We start from the raw sequence: 21,133 nt of genomic DNA on the forward strand, positions 1-21,133 counted from the left end.
TGCCTAGGTTGGTATACATTCGTATTTAAAATCAATACATACGCATGTATATCAAACATAAATTTTGAGCTATAAACGTTCATCTTATTACTAAATAATGCATTCATGGAAAATATTAATTATTGATAACAAGATTGTAACCGTGTATTTAATGGCTGAAAACGCACACATATTAAACGATTGGTGAGTCCTTAAAGATTTACAGTGATCAGCTATCTCTCATACAGTAGAATTACCGTGTTTTCTTCACCTATCTTTCAAATAAAGCACAGTATCCTTTATAAGAACCATTGTTATTGATATTTATTTATCCTTTCCGGTATATTAAAACATTTGTATTAATTGTGGTAAATCTTATTTTGGAGTAAGAGTGAATTTTGGATTAAGTTTATTTTTTTGCTATAAAACTTAACATTTAATTTCAATTCTAAAACTGCTGAAATCTGACAACATACTTTAACCACACCTCCGTATTCAGTAATTAATCATAGAATTGCCACACACATGTTTTTTTCAAATGTAAACTAATGTTACATTTTCGTCCTAATTAGGTCAGCCTTATAAATTGTATTGTAAATGGCGATTAAAATGATGCTAAATAGTGTTAAATAACTAGGCTACCTAAACTAGGCTATCTAAACTACCTACTTAAACTAGGTTACCATAGATAGAAAGATTTATTTCAGTAAGGAATGCACATCCATGGACAACAAAAATAAAACATGTAAAGTAAATAAAACATAATACATACATGATATTATAAATATAAAAATGACAAGCACACCGACCCAAGAATTACACAAAAAAGAGAAAACTCTTATTTCCATTGTGATCCTTTGTTTTGGCGGCAGAACTATTCTATTCGCATGAACACTGTTTTTGCTTGTAAAGCGTAATGTTAAGGTATCTAAAATCAATGAAAATGAAGAAGAAAGAAAAAAGTAAAACACTATGATGTTATCATATCAGATTTCTTTCCAACCGTGCTCTTACGATTAATTATCGTTTTAAAACATGTACGAGACATAATGCTTTTTGCACTGTATAATTGTATTCATTGCCAAAGTAAAACGCTAACCTGCTTAGTACAGTATTGTAATTTATACTATTAATTACTATTCGTATATAATATAAATATCACCACGTGTATTGGAAAAAAGATAAGTTGAGTTGGTCGGGGGATGTACTATAAGGGCGAGCATCAAACAGATGGTATCCGCTCAATGATTTTAGCTTTAATTGATGTAAAGTGATACCACTTGACGTGTAGGAAGCTTAAGTGAAGATGTAACTTGGTATTAGTTTCGGTTTTTTTGTATGGTCAAGGTCATTATTAAAGAAAATGAGCACACATGTTGTGATTGCCTTTTAGATCTTTAGGGTCAATGTAAAAAGGTGAATGTTCAATAACTTTATTTTACAATAAAGTAGGCCTTTAGGGATGAAACTTGGTAAAAAACAACCTTATGTAATGTCGTAAATTGGGATTGCATTTTGGGTTGTACATATAAAGTAAAGTTCAATGTATACGGTAGAGCATGTGTACAGGATCTCAATATGTGTTTCCTTACTTATTTATTTGTTTTCATTTGATAGAAACAGTCAGTCAATTCCAAATGCTTCAAAAATGTGTATACAGTAATTATGTATGAGACTTCCTTCAGAAGTTTGTTGAGTTTTTGCATTTTACTTTTTATTCATTTTAATTTAAACAAAATATTTGTATTATGATATTTGTCAGGGAGTCTGTTCTTCATATTTAAGATTTCATTTTAGTTTATAGACCTCTTTTCAATAACATGGAGGCAAGTTAGGTGGGATAACCCAAATGACGTCAAACGATATATGATTTTGATGACACGAACGCAATTTTCAAATCTTTATTGCAATATTGATATATGTTTCTATTTTCAAATAAAATAATAGTATGGATAAATTGAAATTTACTTGTTATAAATAGTATATAAAACAAATAATTATCTGTTCGCTCCTTTTTCAAAATAATTCCATTTTATCACCTCGTTAAAATACACAGTATTTTTTTTTATTTTCCACTTATCTGTATACTAATAATACTTGCATATTAAAGCTTTGTATAACGTATTCTATAACTAGTGTATGCAAAAATGAGATAATGTGAGTAAAAAGGTGCAAAACTTGATTTCAATTTGGGTTTTAGCCGTCTTTAGTTTCCGAGCATAATCAATATTAAAATCATTTATTGTTTGAAGATTGTAATCATGTATTTATGTCCTTTTACTTGTGTATCACATAGGTATAAGGGGAAAAAGTATTGTGAAGAAGTTATCACCCACCATTAACGTTTAGATAAACACCGAATCTCATGGGGCGTGTGCCACCTTAGCCTAACATGGCTCCACGTATTGTCTATCTTACAAAATGCATTGCAATTTAGAACTGTCAAGAATTTGGTGTTTATATCGGATCTGCCGTATGGTATCAGTGACTTTAGTTTCAGCAAAGAACACATTTCAGAGCGTTCGAAGCAATATGACCAGCTATATGCCACTCTATCCTCGTCTCTGCAAACCCAGATCAATGCCGATGTTTTGAGAGTTTCAGAACCTTTACGGCACAGTGCTTGTCCCGGTTGTTTCCAGCACAGTCCAAATCAATTCTTAACCCCGATGACGAGATACTGTCTATCAGCGGATGACCAAACGAAACGCAATGCTTCATAGATCATTCACTGTTACTTTGTTGATATGAGTTCGCTCCACACTGATTGCAATGCTCCGTGGGTCAGAACAGCCCGTGCAACAGTTATACCGTAGCAATAGTTTGTCGTGTGTTTTTCTGCCTAGCAAGATGACCTGCTACCTGCATTCTATACTAAACTAATATCAGTAATGAATTAAACATAAAACAAATGTTATCGATCAACATTTCTATACAATCAAACTTCCTAAACATTTGGATGTTTACATATCGAATGACAACTTTTATTGTCCATCTACATGTAGAGATTTTCCTGACAAGCACTTAGCTTATTATGTGGTTAAGAACATGCCAGTGTTTATCCTGTCCAGATCATCCCTTGTTCGCTGTATATTGTATTTGATACTCAACTCGGGTAAATACAGCTACGTATGTACGTGAACATTGTAAGGATATTTCTTTCCAAGACATCTTGAATGAATATCAAAGGGTGTTTTTCACAAAACAAGAGTTGAGAATGTATGTTTTTCGTAACATATTTTACACCATTTCGTTAAATATGGATGCTTTTGAAAATTTTATGGAAATATAAAGTCAATTATTTCAATGAATTACACATTAACAACTTTCATTTCAACAGACTGTGGTAGCTACGTTACAACAATCACGATATCCGTAATCCATATGTTATGCAATCGGCATGAAGTCAGTGATATATTTTGCAAATATTTCAATCATATACAATCCGAGTGTTTTTTCTTGTGTAATGCAATCATACACAGACATGCGAAATGTTTATATAATACCATATATTTAATTCCATATGTTCATTGCGTCCAATTCAAGAGGCTTATACTACATGTATATCATAGACTTTTGAAATACTACTTGAATGAAACATGTTGCTGTTATTGATAGATGTGTAAGATTCCATGGTGCAATTGTTTAATGCTCTGTTTTGATGATGACAGACACATTTTGTGTTTCAGGCTAAGAAAACTACAAATGCAGTCTTCGATAACCATGGTAAGTTTTGCTTTCATGTTTTATGTTTCTCTGTATCAAGCAGCTGTCGTAATATTGAAAGTTATTAAAAGAAAAACAATACCGACTAACATTCTCCAGTTTGTATCACCAGCTCGGTATCTTCTTACAATCGTTTCATCTTCAGTGCCTCGAACTGTGGGTGATCATTTACTTTGTAGATGTCGACCGAGAAACTGTCGAGTTTATTACAAACGATTGTTTGTTGTAAAATGTCTAAAAATTATATCGACCAACAATAAACTGTTTAGTACGAACAACACTAAAAAGAATCGGGTATCAATTTCATTTCTTTGAGCAAAGTATTTGTGTTTTCTTTTCGAACAGTTGAAGACGGACATGTTGCTGCTAGTCTTGGATACAAGGTAACTTTATTTTATGATGTTTCGTTCCGCGGATTAACCGCACCTTATTTTTTGAATATGTAAAAAACTGTTGTTTGTTCGTGGCATCGCACCTTTATTTTCATCGCGAACCGGATATAATTGTGGTAATCAACTTTTTTGAAAGCTGCAACTCAATAGATAAGAAATTTCTATATAGCAAGTTCCCTTTGCAATTTTATTGTATTGTTTTATAAAGGGTAGTAACCGATGTGTGGAGTTTGATATATGAAATAGTTCAATATAAAAGTTGTTCTCGTTGGTGCCAAAATACAAGGAACCTTTATAGGAGCAATATATCAAAAATACTCTAATATAGATTGGTAAGAAAATGACCCATTTAAGCAATGTTAAATATTTGACAAGTTGATATTTTTAACAGTTCCCCTTTTGAATATTGTAAATTATCGCCATAAAACAATGTTCAAGAAATCCTCATCAGCACGAATGGGAAACTCCGTTTCAAAATTTACGCACCTTTTGTATTGTCACGTGATAAAATGCATTGTATTGATAGTAATTTAAGCTGCAATGCCAAATAATTCTGCCTTCTATTTTTGAACCCAAATGTGTTATAAACTTTAACACTTTTCTGTTGTTTCTATGAATGTTACGAGCTTTCTACTTACTTACTACTAATAACTATTTGCAATACTTGTACCATGAGCCAGTAAAATATTTTTTCGAAGAAGGTGAAATAGTTCTTCTAACAAATTGTACAATGTGTGACAATGTTACAGGCCATTAAAACAGTTTTCATGATTACAACGTTTTTGTTAAAAGGGAGAAGAGACACCAAAATATGAAATGCTTGTCGGAGTATTTGAGCCAGATATAATTACCCGTCTAGAACCCAAACAAGTTCTGCCCTACATGCCCTCTATCGGTAAATATTGTCAATATATTATATTTTTTCTCAAATCAACTTGCAGCATATTCGACCCAAATGTCGATTTTTCTGTTCTTGCGGTATAAGGGGTCACCATAGCATTTCTAGTTCTTTCAGGCCTGGCATCTCGTTTCCATAATGCATGTACCATTCGCTAAAGCTGACATTATCTGTTATGTCCCGACCGTGAAAAGAAACACTCGAAAATCGGGATTACGAGATGGTAGGGTTTCACATACAATTGCCATCAATGAGCAGTATCAATCAAAATTGGACTTTTTCTTACCTAAGTACGAATGATCTCTCTTTCAGAATGCATTTTTATATTTGATTATTAAGTATTAATTTTTAATTATCCAGACAAACTATTAAAACAGCCTTCATATTTAGAGTATACCGATTTTATTATATTTTGTATGGGCCGGACTCATTTGTATAATAAACATAAACATAGACAAAAACTTTAAGCATCTTGTTATTGTTGGTGACTTTAACTACCCGAACGTGAATTGGGACACTTGCACATCCACTGATAGGGAAGGTTCTGAGTGCGACCAGTTCTTGGAGAGTTTGAAAGACTGTTTCCTTGTACAACATGTAGAAGAACCAACCAGATACCGTGGCACGCAGAGACCGTCACTTCTCGATCTTGTGCTGACTGCAGAAGAAAATGTGATCAGAGACATGCGTATATTAGCACCCCTTGGCAATAGTGACCATTGTACTATAGTTTTTGACTACATTTGCCAGCAAGAGCTCTCTTCAAGCAAAACACGGAAATTCAAATACGACAAAGGGAACTATGCCGATATGCGAGCTTCAATGGCAAACACAGACTGGAAGCAAGAACTATCGACGAAAGACACACAAGAATCATGGGATAGAGTTAATGTCATTATTACCGAGGCAATAAATGAACACATTCCAACCCACACTGGTGGACATGCAAAAAAGAAACGTCAGATTTATATGGACAGATCAGCGATGAAACAAGTGAAAGCCAAACAACGTGCATGGCAAAAGTACACTGAGACTCAAGATTTGCATGACTATGAACTATACTGTAAGACAAGGAATAAGTTGAGAAGTTACACAAGGAACCTTAGAAAGACGTTCGAAGAATCACTGGCGTATGAAGCAAAACTCAACCCAAAAGCCTTTTGGAGATATACCAAGACCAGATCAACAGTTAAGAGCGGAGTTAGTGACTTACAAGATAGTGAAGGTGTTATGAGGGGTGATGACGAGGACAAGGCTGAGATATTGAATGACTTCTTTTGTAGCGTTTTTACGAAAGAAAACACTGAACGTGTCCCAACAGTTGAAAGTAGATGTAATGTTGAATTATCCAGTATTACCATTACAGAGGATATTGTTGGGAAGCATCTGAAGAAGCTCAAGGTGAGCAAATCGGCGGGTCCTGATGGTTTGCATCCCAGGGTCCTGAAAGAGATTGCACCATACATCACTGAACCACTGAAGATGATCTACATGAAATCCATTACATCGGGGATGCTTCCAAGCCAATGGAAACAGGGACAAATAACGCCGATCTTCAAGAAAGGTGACCGCAGTCAGCCAGGAAACTACCGGCCAGTGAGTCTGACATCTGTCCTCTGTAAAGTGCTTGAGGCAATTATCAGAGAGCAAATGATGAAACACATGGTTGACAATAATCTTTTCTGTGACGAGCAGCATGGGTTTGTACCGGGGAGATCGTGCATGACTCAGCTCATTACGTGCCTCGACGAATGGACGGAAATGCTTGACAACGGTGATCCACTGGACGTAGTGTACCTAGACTTCAAAAAAGCCTTTGATACTGTGCCGCACCAACGCCTTGTTAACAAACTTGAAAGCTACGGCATCAAGGGAGAAGTGAAGACCTGGATAACCAACTTCCTGAACAATCGTACTCAGCGAGTGTCTGTTAATGGAAATCTTTCTAACTGGGCTGACGTAACCAGCGGGATCCCCCAGGGCAGCGTCCTAGGCCCGGTCTTGTTCGTCATCTTCATAAACGACCTGCCAAACGCTGTAAGAAGTGTAGTGCGTATCTTCGCTGATGACACTAAAATGTATGGCAAAGCAACAACAACCGAGGATAGGGTAGAACTACAGAAAGACATTGACAATTTATCAAAGTGGTCTGACAATTGGCAACTCAAGTTTAATACCAACAAATGTAGCGTGATGCATCTGGGCCATAACAACGTAAGAACTGTGTATCACATGAATGACAATGATGGTGTGCATAGAGATCTCAAGGAATCGGTGATCGAGAAAGACCTGGGGGTACACGTGGACAACAAGCTATCTTTTCACCAGCACATTGATGAATCTGTGAAAAAGGCAAATCGTACACTTGGACTAATAAAAAGAACTTTTATCAGCAGAGACAAAATGATCATCAAAAAGTTATACACGACAATGGTACGTCCAATCCTAGAGTACGGAAACTCGGCAAGGATACACCAGTATGCTGGAGACACAGACAGGATAGAGAAGGTTCAGCGCAGGGCCACAAAAATGTGTTCACAACTGAGGGAATTACCATACGAAAGAAGACTTAAAGAAATGAAGCTGCCATCAATGCACTACAGACGAGAAAGGGGTGACATGATCCTCACAGGAAAGAACAAGGTCGACCAAGAAAGACTTCTACCACTTAACACATCAGATAGAACCAGGGGACACAACTTGAGGCTCACTAAAAAGAGAAGCAGACTGAATATTCGGAAGTGCTCTTTCGGGTTACGCGTTGTGAACAACTGGAACGCACTACCAGACTGGGTTGTTAACGCCACGAATGTGAATGACTTTAAGAGTAAACTTGAAAAACATTGGAGTGGTAGGGAATACAGCACCAGATCCACGCATGTGCCAGTTATAAACATACTAAGAAGACCATGTAGAGACTGGGAGTTACAGGCTGCTTAGCCTTTATCCCGAAGATCAAGGTATCAAGGTATCAAGGTATCAAGGTATAAGTTTAGGCCGATGCCGGGCGGCGTTGACAGTGTGGTAAATACCACCAACGCCAAGTCTCAATCAGACCAATACTACTATTTTCGTTCCGTATGCAACTGTCTATGATTTGCTTCCGAATGACATCTCTTTTAGAATGTGTAAATCATTGATTTGTCAATGACACTTTATCTGTATATGTACTTAGTTTGGTATTTAAAGCGCTATATTATGTACACGGCAACTCACTGTAGTGTAATAACAGGAAAACAACGATATTTATCTAGATCCCATCCTAAGTGACAAAATCAAGAACATTAGCGAGATTGACAGAGCTGTTGCTTCGGGAGTTCTGCTCGACGCCATAAAACAGTCACGTGATCGAGGAATTTGGCGGGAATTTATGACAGCTTTGGAAGGAACCAGTGAGTAGCAAATTCCTTTCCACGGCTTTCTTTAGTATGGTGTCATAAGAAATAAATTAAGATAACAAAAAAATGGGACGGAGATTGTTGATATATGAAATAAATTTTCAGCATATGAATGTGTACTTCATAAAATTAACTTCTTCGGCTGGATGTTTTTCGGTTTTGTTTTTATTGTCGATAATTATATTCCCTGCAGAATATATTGCACTGCGACAAAAACTTCATGGAGACTCTGTTCACGATGATACTAATGAAAGACGGTATATTGAGATTATGACTCCCCAGCTTAGACAAATCATAAATCCATGTGAGATAACACCCGCGCTTCTTTCTCGTGACGTTCTCATTCAAGAAGACGTAGAGGAGATTACATGTGAGGCAAACAACCGTGGTTCCATAGCGGCAACAGATCTGTTATTGAAAAGGGTATCTGGGAAGCATCCCAAGTGGTACACTGAATTAGTTGCAGCTCTTTTCACTAGCGGTATGAGTGATGCAGGAGATATCCTACTTGAAGGGTTGAACCGTACGTATGCGGCATTTATATCACAACCTTCTATTATATGTGCTTGCTGTGAAGCTTTTCGCATTAATGGCTACCAACCAACGTGAACTATAAGTGTAATGTTTTGTTAAATATCTGAAAATGAGATTGTCGTTAAATGAATTAGGTTCATACAAGCTTTCCTAACTTTTCATAACTGTTTTAACACGAAACGGCGAGCAAAAAAATAATAATAAATACTCTTTTTTCTTATAACTATTTTTAAACATTACGAATAACGAGGTTGTTTTGATCTTAACAGAGATCCCCGAAAGATCAAAAGATTCTATATCGTATCTGACACGATCACATGTTCCTAAAACAGGTATGGACGTACTTATTATTCTAGACTTATTTAAAATGTTAGAAAACGATCAAAATGTGTTAAAAAACAAAAAAAATACATTTTGTCGAATGTATATCAATTCCCATCATGAACAATCTTAAATATGGAATTATAAAAACTTCAATGTGTCCTTATAATATATGCATCTGATTTTGCTGCAAACACTGGTATTCCATTGAAATCACTTTAATAATCAAAGCAAATGTTAAACAGTAATATGATTGCATCAAACATATTAAGATAATCATGAATCTCTTTCCATCATTACTTCATATGCTTCAATTTTAACAAAGCAAAATACAGGAATACATAGCGACAATGTATTCTTGACGAGATTGTTCATATATATCTTTATATATAGATATTGATTTCTACTGTATTACAGAATTAAAGGGAACACACTCGCGATCCAAATCTGTAAAAGAGAGAAATCCTAAAACAGGTATTTAAAACCGAATCTGTGTATAATTTTGCCCTGAAAAATAACCAATACAAACGTTGGTGTGGAAGCCAAATATTAAAGCGTTTGAATTTTTATTATATTACAGAAGTGAAGGGAATGCACCCGGTATCCAATTCTGTAAAGGAGAGAAATCCTACTCAAGGTATTTTTCAATTTTCAATTACAATACATATGTATATATATATACATCAATAGTTTTGAAGTATATTACTTTGCAAGGCTAAACATGCATCCTTTGCTATATGTCTGGTGTGCTTTAAGAAGTTGAGAAAAATCTTTTAAATGACTGTTTTGTCAGAATTTTTTACATTATCAATATTTTCTTTGCCAAAATATTACAGACTATCAAATCAGGAATGCCATGTTGCACTGGAGGATATCGGACCTAAAATTAACTTATTGTGCATGTGTTAATACGCCATCTTTATCTCGATCGGCAATTTTGAATGAGCCTATCTAGTGTTTTAACACTATGCCCTAAATTAACCTTTAAACGGCCCTTTCCTATAAATTATAAACTAGACAAGTTACGTGTGATTATATGTATTAATTTTTTTTGATAACAGTGCTTGATGCGTGATGAAACTCATAACTATCCGTGATTATTACTTTTCGAATTCCCCTCAAATTACTTGTATTTATAGGCAACGGCAAAAAACAACAAAGGCCACATTCGTCAGTTACACCGTTATATAAATTGGGTAATCAACCAAGCACACAAGGTAAGATTTAACTCGATGCAGCTAACATAAAATGGTATTATCACCGTCTACAAATGTTATTTATTCACTGAGAAAAAGGCAGCATTCTTTTTAAATTCTTTATGATAGAATGGTTAAACCTCTTATCCAATCAATAATACGACTTATATAAATGTCGGAATGGTTTAATAGTTCATTTTTTTCTCAAAATATACATTTTTTCAGTTCCTTCTAATTCTAAATAGTATTATGCTTAACAAATATTTGAATTACTACCTTAAAAGCCTGATAAATTTCAAGTATCGATTGATACCGATATTTTAATGCGTATGAGGTCAATTTGTTTTGTTTGTACGTTCGTGTCTCTCGTCCAATGTCTTTTCGGCGTTTACCGTATGCCTCTAAACAGGGTTTCTAAAAGGGGCTTTTCCCTGTAGTTTTTATTCTATTATTGTGAGTCCTCTAGAAAATGTACGAACTTACAGACTCAACATTATTGACTATCAAGTTTCTCTTTACCTATGACGTCAATCCCTGTTGGTCTAGACACTATCAGAAAAAAATGAGAAAATAAACGAACCATAGATGGTGATGATTTAAACAAACAGGCTCATTGACAATTTTTCTTCACCAGATAAATTTAAGACTCAGCAAAATCGGATCTATCATAACTGTATCTTTTAAGAATTCTTTCAATGTGTTTAGCGATTAGAATTATTATCAACAAAAAAAAAATCTTCCTTTTTATGTTAAACACCTGAAGGAAAGTATTACATTACACCAGTCATGCAAAGACTAGAGTCTGAAGAACATGTTTATGATGTGGTTTCTGACGAAGATAGCTTATATAAGACCACCGACTTTCGGAAGAAGGTAATCGGTCGTATCTTGTGTTAGACTGAGGTTTAGTATTTTTGTCCTTGCTTGTAGCATCACGAGTCGCATGACATAATCGTTTTTGTTTTGTTTTAATTAACTTTTTTCGTAGCGTTCTTTTTTGTTTTAGAACACAGTTAGTATCATTTGATGAAAAAAACTGCCAGCTATTTTATTCTTTATAGTCTTGTATTTCATAGTGATAGAAATGGAAGAATACATATATACAATATGCGAATTCTGCGGTTTAAAAATGACAGGCACTTTTTCAGGAAGTAAACGAAGATGCCGAGGTGGATATCGCCGACACAGGTAGAGTTTTCCTTTTAGGATTTGATCATTATTCATTTACATGTTACATAACTTTGAATGAAACATTTAACAAGTGTAACAAGAGTTACCATGGATATAGCCATCTGAAAAAATATATATATAGCAATTTTGAATAAAAACGAGCCACAACTGCACCTTAATTGCAATGCTAATCTTGGTAAATGCCAAATGGGCCTTGAAATCCAGAAATCAAGAGTAGACTCCAATGAACATAGCGTGAGACAATTGAGCACAACTAAATTTTAGTTGTAGTTTGACATCAGATTCATTCCTCAAAGGGTATACTACTATTCTGTGATATTGTATTGAAATCTCGTATAAACATTTATAACATTATACGAAGCTGAGGAACACCGTGTTGCTATGAAATCCCTAATACACTGCACTGACCTAAAACGTGACTAACCACCAATCTCAATGTTATGCGTCACACATCTCTCTGTTGCACGCTACTATTATGAAAGTTTGATTGAGATATCCGCAATAGAAACAAGGTTTTTGTATGACTAAGACACAGAAACGCGTGTAGACCTTATTAAGGCTGCATTTAACACCAAAAACAAACAAAAGTGACCTTGCCTTATAGCTCAGAGCATGAGTGTTGTACAGGACACAAATAGTGACATAGATTTGGTTGTGAGACAAATAGGTTTTGTAATAATGAAATCCGTATTAAGATGCATGACATTGACCTTTGGGCTGAGTGAACGAACTATTATGCGACACAGCTTCCAATGATGACCCTATTATTCAAATCCATCTTCAGTAACACTCGTGACATTTTTATATTGATCGTGAACGACAGTTAGATCTTTCATCGAAATAATTAGGCCAATCACATTGTAATTAATACACCAGGCCGCTTTATAGCAGATTGAATGTGGTCTTGTTATTTTTACAATATGGATTACAATTTCTAAAGGCGATTCAAGGTCTTTTAATTCGGATTTATTATATGCTTTCCGGTGGTTTAAAGAGATTGATCAGTGAAATAAAAATGATATTTCGCTGTTAAACAGTGAAATAACTTTTTGATATTTTTGATATTTTCATTGTTTTGAAAATTTAGCCCGCTCTCATTTCCAAAACAAACGTCAGTGCGAACTGGGCTGATACACAAAGCCAACGCCGTCATTTCCGAAATTATGTTACGTTCGCATACAGTTTGGCGCGCTTTCTTGACAAACTACAATAACTGTCATTTGAAATCCGTTTTTGGCATATTATGTTTGTTGCAGTGTAAGATCGCAGTATATTTCACCTCTTGAACACCAAAAGAAAAGTTGTTCACGCCACTCTTCGCCTCTCTTGAAGTGCTCACTCGGTGAAAGGTATTACGATATTTCACTGAAACAAACAATTATCCTCTACGTAATCTATGATAACAGTAATTAACATACAAAGTTAAAAGACATTTTACCATTTAATTAAAACATGTATTTTTCTATACCATAACCCTGATATTTCGGACTAAAGTGATTCTGAATGGACAATCAAAATCCTTTATACCGGAAAGGATAATGCTATCCACATTTTTTGTAAATTTACATTAGATTATGACATGCTTGTTTTTTCAGTTTTCAGTATTATCAGAATTTAAGACCTTCAATTTAAAGATATTAGTATTTCTGCTCGCATTATAGTATGATAAATAAAAAATCATCTGTTTAAGTAAATAAGGTTAAAAATAATAAACAATATGTCAATTGCATGAGGATTTATTAGCGTTTTGATTTCAGAAAATCGTATTTAAATATCGTGGAACAGATTATTCCATTCCTTGTTTTAACCTAACATATGAAGTTTCTGTGTACGTTTGGCAAAAATGTATTTTTTATCAACTTCTCCAACGTTGTGTGTTTTAAATGTGATGGTTGAACGCACGACCAAAGGCTTCCTAAGATATGAAGTCTTGGACCTTTTTCAATAATATCTTATACTTATGTATAAGTGTCACAAATTAAGTTGAACATTTTCCTTGCAAAATCAGATATACTTTGGCCTAGCTGACAAATCTAGAAATATTTTATATATCCTCTCATAAATAGCAATTGGAAAATGCGACAGAACGAGACGTACATTGATATGATGGCCCCAAGATCCTTTATTTTGCTCAATGTTAACTCGAAGGCATTCGCTGTTTTAACTTTCATTGTGATCCGAGGGTAGGACTGAGGGAGAAGAAACCAAGGATTAAATCAAATGTCAGTCTCCAATGATTTGATCACTGATAACACACTGATTCAATCGTTATCATTGTGATCCGAGAGTAGGAAAGGTTTGTGTGAGAACTTGAGTGCCTTTACGAAAATCGTCATAACTTAACTATCTAAACCGGTACTTTCACAATTTTTGCACCTATATTAAGCTAACTGTTAGGCGAGTTTCAAAAAGCTCTTTATTAAAACTCGACAATAATTGACCGCTTACACTACCGGTGCATTTTATAAAAAACGGGAGTGCCCTTACGAAAATCTTAATGATTGTGTTATTAAAATGCTATTTTTACAGTTTGTACACCGTTATAAAACTAGGAAATTTATATTTCGTTGTGTTTTATCAAAGTCGATCATAACATAGAATCAATTGGCAGTGAAACGGCGAGGTACTTAAAAACCATTCATTTTTTGTAAATTTATCATAAAAGAAAAAAATATAGATTTATTTAACTTATACCGATATACAAATAAGAAGGTTCCCTTTCGTTTGATAAAAATCTTTCTTGGGGAAATCATTAGTTTTTTAATTATGTCTATGGCGAGTAATAAGACATTGTGAAAAATTTCATACAAAGCCGATTGGTGCTATTTAAAACGACTATGATGTTAACATTTTAGGGAACCTGTTCATTAAACTTTCATTTATTGAAAATAATGACATTATTATTATTTCATTCGATTAAGCTTTATATGTATAACTGACTTCTGTATATTTTATATAGCAAGTTACAAAGAATCAGTTCACGAACAACAGCAATTTCAGACGGAAATCAAAGACCGCGTGGGTTCGTAAAAAAGACAACTAGTCTGCATGTTCTCTTCACGAAACATAAATGAATTGAATTATAAAGAAATTCGCTTTTGTTTGATAAAATGATGAATTTGAAAGTACTTATTCAATGTGCATCTTATCTTTAAAACATATATTTTCATACGAGGCTGTAGTATTTATATTTCAAATGAATTATTTTAAAACAAGTTTTATAGGAAAAAGCGAATAAATGTGACTGAAAATAACTGTCTCACCAGCTTGACTTCCTTTTATTCTTCTTTTCTTTGAATGATTTCTTTTCAAATCTTGGTTTGACGAAATATATTCTTGAGAGGTCATGACACGGGTAGTGCTGCTTCACATTTCTGTTTTGACTATTATGCGACTTCATTATATGGCTTTGACATTGAGTATTCGGAATTGATCCGCTTATCTTAAATTTACAAAACAGTAATAATTATATTATATTAATGTTTTAAAACTATCTGGGACAATATAGCTGTTTTTTGCCCCGGCCAGTCGATCACATTGGATTTCTGAGATAAACAGCTCACAAGTTAGTGCAGTAATACTGAAACATATGCTGAACAATTGTTAAGAATGTTTCAAAATATTTTCCCTATGTTATGATATAGAGTTACATAATTTTTTCCTAAAGATAAAGGTTATTTTTTTGTAAAGACTGGGTGAAATTGCTCCACACAGAGCGCACTTTTCCTTTTAGGTTAACTATACTTACAGTACCACCCTATAAATGTGTCTGTGAACTGTGCATTGGTTTCCCATCCTTCGACTATCTACCAACTTTAAATCTCTTAACATTTGATCAAGTGTAGTCGTTCTCTGAAATAAAAAAATAGATATTACATCATTGACAGGCTCAGAAATATTGTGTTTTTTTTTACAATAATTTTATTATAATTTATAGATTATCGAAAAGGTGAAATGGAATGTAAATTGCATTAAAAGACGACATTCACCTCTCATTTTTTGGTATGCAATATTCAGGGGGGTGTACAGAAAAATTGGCAACAAAGAGGTTGGTTTGCGCGGTATGCAGACACGTATTTTTTTGCATCATTTGGTATGCAGTATTTGCAAATTGTTTAGTATTTGTTCAAATAAATCTTCTAAAACAAAGAAAATATGTTGATTTTAAGGTAATTCCATATTTTCTTACACGAATGATCATAGAAAAACCATTTTCCACGAGTGGCGAACAATATTTTTCTATGAGATCATTTTTTTATATCCTCTCTATTGTTTTTCTTCAGAAACTGCAAATGACATACCGTATCTTTGTCTGGATAGAGCGTTGGTGGAAGGAACGAATGACATTGCAACACAGGTTTTATGCACTCACTCTCATTTGTTTGATTCATGTGATATCATATGTAACAACACCTATCTTGAGCACTGACTGTCCACATGCATCAGTTGGTAAATGTCGAACCATGTGCAAAACATGTTATATAGATAAGCGTTACGTGAAGCAACATTTTAAGAGAAGCAATACGTTTCATAGAAAAACGTTAAGTGAAGTAATATCTTATTTGAAAGTCAAGAGTATGTACATACACATTAGGTGAAGCAATATCTTATTTGAAAGTCAAGAGTATGCAGATACACGTTAAGTAAAACAATATCTTATTTGAAAGTCCAGATTATGTAGATACACGTTAATTGAAGCAATATCTTATTTGAAAGTCAAGAGTATGCAGATACACGTTAAGTGAAACAATATCTTATTTAAAAGACAAGATTATGTAGATAGACGTTAAGTGAAGCAACAACTCATTTGAACCTCAAGAGTATGTACATAATCTTTAAGTGAAGCATAAACCATAATTATTGTAAAGCAAATTAAGGTAGATTAGCGTTTACGAAGAAATCCTATATGTGAAAGTCCAATAATATCACGTTGAGTATATAGATATATCTTATATAATGTCATATGTTTTTCAGTACTCTACATCGCTGCCGAAAGTGCCGCCACGACTGCCAATGCGTATTTCAAAGGACAGAGTTGAGTCAATGCCTATGAAGGAGCAGGACGAATATGTACGTGTTAAAGTCAGGTCATTTTTAAGGAACATTCTATCAGTTTGTCAACAATCGGTTGTTCTAGAAGGATATTTTGTTCAATAATCGCCAACGAATATCATCGGCTAGAATCCCATTTGAATCTAATTTCATTAAAAATGGGCATGCTTAACGTGTATCAGTATGGCTCGTCCACTATTTTGCAATATTTGAACGATTTATGAGGACATTAAAGTTGTATTATTTGGTGGTGCTTAGCAAACTTTATGCAAAATATTAAAAGACCGATGCAAAGAATATATTAGTCTTATTGTTACTGGCCTAAGAATATATATGTATTTATTGCAGGAAGACACTGACCTAATGAATGTCAAAAGAGGTAAGTACTATGAAATATGCTTTCAATTTTGTATGATATTATATTTTAATGTCATACTCCTAGAGGCAGCTATTTGCCCCATGAGAACAGTACAACTCCGATATTGCTCGGATGTTGTATGATACTGGTGCCTGTGGTCAACTCCACGAAGCGGTTAGTTCCCCTTGAAAACAGAACAAAACCAAGGAACTGCTAAAAGGTTGTATAAACTTAGTGCTTGTGCCAACCCCCACAAAGCGGTAATTTGTCCTTAGAAAACAGTACAATTCCGATACTGCTTGGAGATTGCCCTTGTGTGTTGGTTCTCAACTAGACAAATATTAGTTCAGATGTTGTTATAATTTATAAAGAATATATTTATGTTTCCGATTCATTTCGATTTTTTATGAATGTATATATAAGGAAATATTACAGTTTTCATAGGAATTGTCATGACTTATTCACGGTACATGTATGTAAAGATCCTTAGGAACATAATGCTTGAAGATTGTTTATTGGAGCTGAAACACATTATCAACATGTTTCCTCACTGGTAAAAATTTCTCTCGTTTTCAGAAACCATTTATGTTTATTCTGTAGAAGACCGTGATGCTATCTACGTAAGTAGTTCATTTATGAAATATTACAACGTTGTTACCATCATTTTACAAAGCTACTCTCGATGCATTGTTGAAGGTTATTTCTTATATATAAATACCTCAAAAATAGAACCTTGCGATGTAACATTGTTAAGAAAAAATGATGAGTAGTCTTTTGATATTTATACCTTGTCACCACTTTATTTTCATAGCTATATAATGCGTATTACATGTTTTAATTAAAATATTTGTCCAAAGGTTTCAACAACTAGCATCTTAAACATTGCAGCAGGGACATCGATCTTTTCAAAAGGGGGAAATTATTCGTGTCATAAAACCCAAAGACGATGAACAGGACGAGGAATACTATCAGTGTGATGATGAGGCTGGGAACCTTATTCCTAAGAGTTGTGGTAAGTGTCATAACGAGATAGTGTTAACTAAACAAATATTATCACTAAGAGACATAGGTGGGTTATGTGACCAATTAACTGACTGGATGTGTTCTTAACGCTATATTGGTCAAGGAGTATTACTGTCCGCTGTTCCCTAAGAGCTCGGGAACATGTATGATTATTCACTAAGTCACTGGTAAAATCCAGAAGGTTTCCAAAAACACTTCTATATAGATGCAAATATTCTGATTTTTGCTCATCATCAGAAGGTTCTTGGGGATGTACGAATAGGGCACTATCACTTGTTTTTTACACAGGAAAGGTGCTTTAGATTAAACCAATATCACTATAACAAGAAATATTTGAATTAGTTAAAATGAATGTAAACATTGCTTGCATTTTCTAGTTGAAGTCATTGACATACCAAAGAGAAAACATACAAGTAATCGCAAATCAACTTCATCTGGTATGTACGGTTTCTTTATTAAAAATAAGACACATTTTTGGAATGAAAACGATTTTTTGGTTCACAGCCGTGTTACATTCATTAAGATTGAATCTGATAAAGACAAATTTTACAGTTTTAGAATCGTAAATAAGAACAAGGTTGTATTGAATGCATTCGAAACAAGCTTCTGTAAAACCTTATGCCACTTGGGCACCCCTGTTTTAGACAAAATGCATTGACAATGCCTGTGGCGTTCACTCTACTAATCTTAAATCAAAAGGGAAAATGTATTGGTATAGTACTTAAACAACGTAACTCTGTTGAGAGTAAACTATAGCTATATCTGTGTCATGGTTAACACTCAAGTTGCATGGTCTTCGTTCAAAGCATTCTTTTGGTATTGTGGAAAAGGATGGTCCTAGACTAAGCAGTTTTAGAGTTAGAGTGCATATACATTTTTCCAAACAACATTGGATGAGACCTTAATATTTGGCATACTGATCACCAACACTATAAAGGTAATCACTGGTCAATGGCAACATGTGAGTTAATTTGCATTTTTAGTTCGTAGGATGCAGGCTTGCAGACTTTAGTACCGCAAAACGAAATGCCACTTTATTTAAAAACAATTATAATATTTCAACGTAAAATAGAAAGAAAGTCAAAGAATCTCAAATGAATCACGGTGAGGAACATAGGGGAATATAAGGTTATACGTTACTAAGCAGAACATTTAATATGTTTTGACTAAAAGCCTCTGCCTTACTTTACCTTTTACAAATATTCAATATATCCTCAGCCAATATCGGGTTTCATGTAATTAACTTAACACTAGCAGTACACTTGCGAGTTAAAAGCAATGTCCATATATAATGTTCAAAATAATTGAAACTCAGTAAGCAGTTTTCAATTGCAAAATAATGAAAGTTCGATAAGTACTGACTCTCGCTTAAGCCGCGAACAATCTCCTTGTTAGAAACTTCGGTTGTGTGCTTATTAACAAACATTTTGATCAACTCGATAATCAAAACATAACGTTGGTAAAAATGACAATTAGATAGAGCTTCAGGAAATCTGACATCCATTAATTTAATACGTATACTATCATTATTTATAGTTTTATATTGGAAACTTTCTGTGTGTAATTAAAAAGACTTGTACCATTATACAGAATCTGCATCCGTTGCAACAGACACTCAAATTCCTGAGAGTATGATAAAGACGGTTAATCAAATGTTAAGTGATCTTCTGAAGAAACACAAGGTCTTAGAGCAACACGTGGAAGTTCTTAAGGAGCAGCGGGGTGTGCGCGAAAACGGTATCAAACAAGGTTTGGTCATACCTGATTATAACGTATTTCAATTATCAATTTAATTAGAGTAAATGTGTAGTCAACATGCATCATCTATGCAATACGCTGTACTTGTTTAGCCTTTAAAACGCTTGGTTACAAATTGTGTGATGGGATGCATAAACATACAACGTACCATATTGCCCATATAAATTATAGTTCTAATACATGAATTTCAATTGTACCTATGATATTTTATTGATTTGCGTTTGTTTTTCAGAAGACGATGATGAAGAAGACCTTGAAAACATTACTTCTTTGTGCTGATCAAACAAGGACTGTCGTGTACTCTGCTGAAACAAATCACTGTTTGTCGATATGTTTTAACATTTTGCTAGCGATCACCTTCATGATAAGTGCTGCTTAACTCCAAAATCGAGTAACAATGACATAAATGCTTCAAACTTTATTTGATGGTGATACCTGCAAGAACTTTGGAAGCTAAAAATATGCTTCACAATACTCCCTTAAATATTTGTAAAAAAAAGCTGGAAATTAGCTTTGATTGGACACCGTATCTTGTTATGTTTGTACATTTGTTAACATGTTTAAGGAAAACATTCATGTTTTATCGGATAAGTTTATCTAACACTACTTTAATACTGTGTATATTGCAAATTTTAAGGAGATCAAATATTGGTTCCTTTTTATTTTGATTTATGTTATGTGTCATAATATATTTTTTTTCTAAATTATTTTAACTCCATTAACAAGGCCATGAAATGAAAAGAAAAGTAATTTCTTGCTCTGTTTCTCATATTTCATGTCATCAATATATACATTGGAAGAACATGGTTTTAAAAGAGGAAAACATTTATTTTTTAACCTAGAAAGGATGTGAAGTGATGAAATGATTTTCGTTAGTTACTCAGTAATTACTAAGTTTTTTCGACAAACTCGAGTCAATTAATTACTACTTATATACATATCGGGATTCAAATCCATTTCTTTCATTCATATTACTTGGGCCTACACAAAATATGTAACCTTCTATTAAATCATACCAAATAGTTTCCTTGTTATTTTTACAATATTACTTGAATCGTAAAGTTTTAAGTTTCCTCGCTAGTTTTTATCATGTGGTGACGCATTTATTTAACTGACTTTGACAGGATGACACCACTGAATTTCAATTTCTAAGGTATTCGATGTACAGAAATGTCAAGTTTGATCCATAGTGACCCTTTATAAATTTGGTATCATATGAAAGGGTTTCATTTGAAGAGGAGGAAGAATATGTAAAAGATATACTGATACAGGTGTGGCAAAAACGCTGTTTGGACCTAAAATTATTG

At 34.0% G+C, this 21,133-nt stretch overlaps 1 protein-coding gene across 3 annotated transcripts in view; it reads left to right on the forward strand.

The window, feature by feature from the left end:
• LOC128236509 (uncharacterized) overlaps nt 1-20,830 on the forward strand; it is a 27,531-nt gene extending 6,701 nt beyond the window's left edge. The window contains exons 2-21 of one of the 3 annotated variants that reach the window (XM_052951400.1): nt 3,669-3,705; nt 4,051-4,088; nt 4,890-4,992; nt 8,250-8,387; nt 8,587-8,916; nt 9,197-9,259; nt 9,666-9,722; nt 9,829-9,885; nt 10,388-10,465; nt 11,208-11,317; nt 11,593-11,632; nt 14,595-14,657; nt 15,919-15,992; nt 16,610-16,705; nt 17,036-17,066; nt 17,622-17,665; nt 17,934-18,057; nt 18,446-18,505; nt 19,659-19,817; nt 20,059-20,830. In XM_052951400.1, the coding sequence (XP_052807360.1) occupies nt 3,669-3,705; nt 4,051-4,088; nt 4,890-4,992; nt 8,250-8,387; nt 8,587-8,916; nt 9,197-9,259; nt 9,666-9,722; nt 9,829-9,885; nt 10,388-10,465; nt 11,208-11,317; nt 11,593-11,632; nt 14,595-14,657; nt 15,919-15,992; nt 16,610-16,705; nt 17,036-17,066; nt 17,622-17,665; nt 17,934-18,057; nt 18,446-18,505; nt 19,659-19,817; nt 20,059-20,105 (1,749 nt within the window). In that variant the 3' untranslated portion in view covers nt 20,106-20,830. The remainder of the gene's footprint in view (nt 1-3,668; nt 3,706-4,050; nt 4,089-4,889; nt 4,993-8,249; nt 8,388-8,586; nt 8,917-9,196; nt 9,260-9,665; nt 9,723-9,828; nt 9,886-10,387; nt 10,466-11,207; nt 11,318-11,592; nt 11,633-14,594; nt 14,658-15,918; nt 15,993-16,609; nt 16,706-17,035; nt 17,067-17,621; nt 17,666-17,933; nt 18,058-18,445; nt 18,506-19,658; nt 19,818-20,058) is intronic. The other 2 variants (XM_052951401.1, XM_052951402.1) reach the window with 2 other exon arrangements.
• The last annotated feature ends 303 nt before the right edge of the window (nt 20,831-21,133 follow it).

This window comes from Mya arenaria, chromosome 6 (genome assembly GCF_026914265.1).
Source record: "Mya arenaria isolate MELC-2E11 chromosome 6, ASM2691426v1".
Lineage (NCBI taxonomy): Eukaryota > Metazoa > Mollusca > Bivalvia > Myida > Myidae > Mya > Mya arenaria.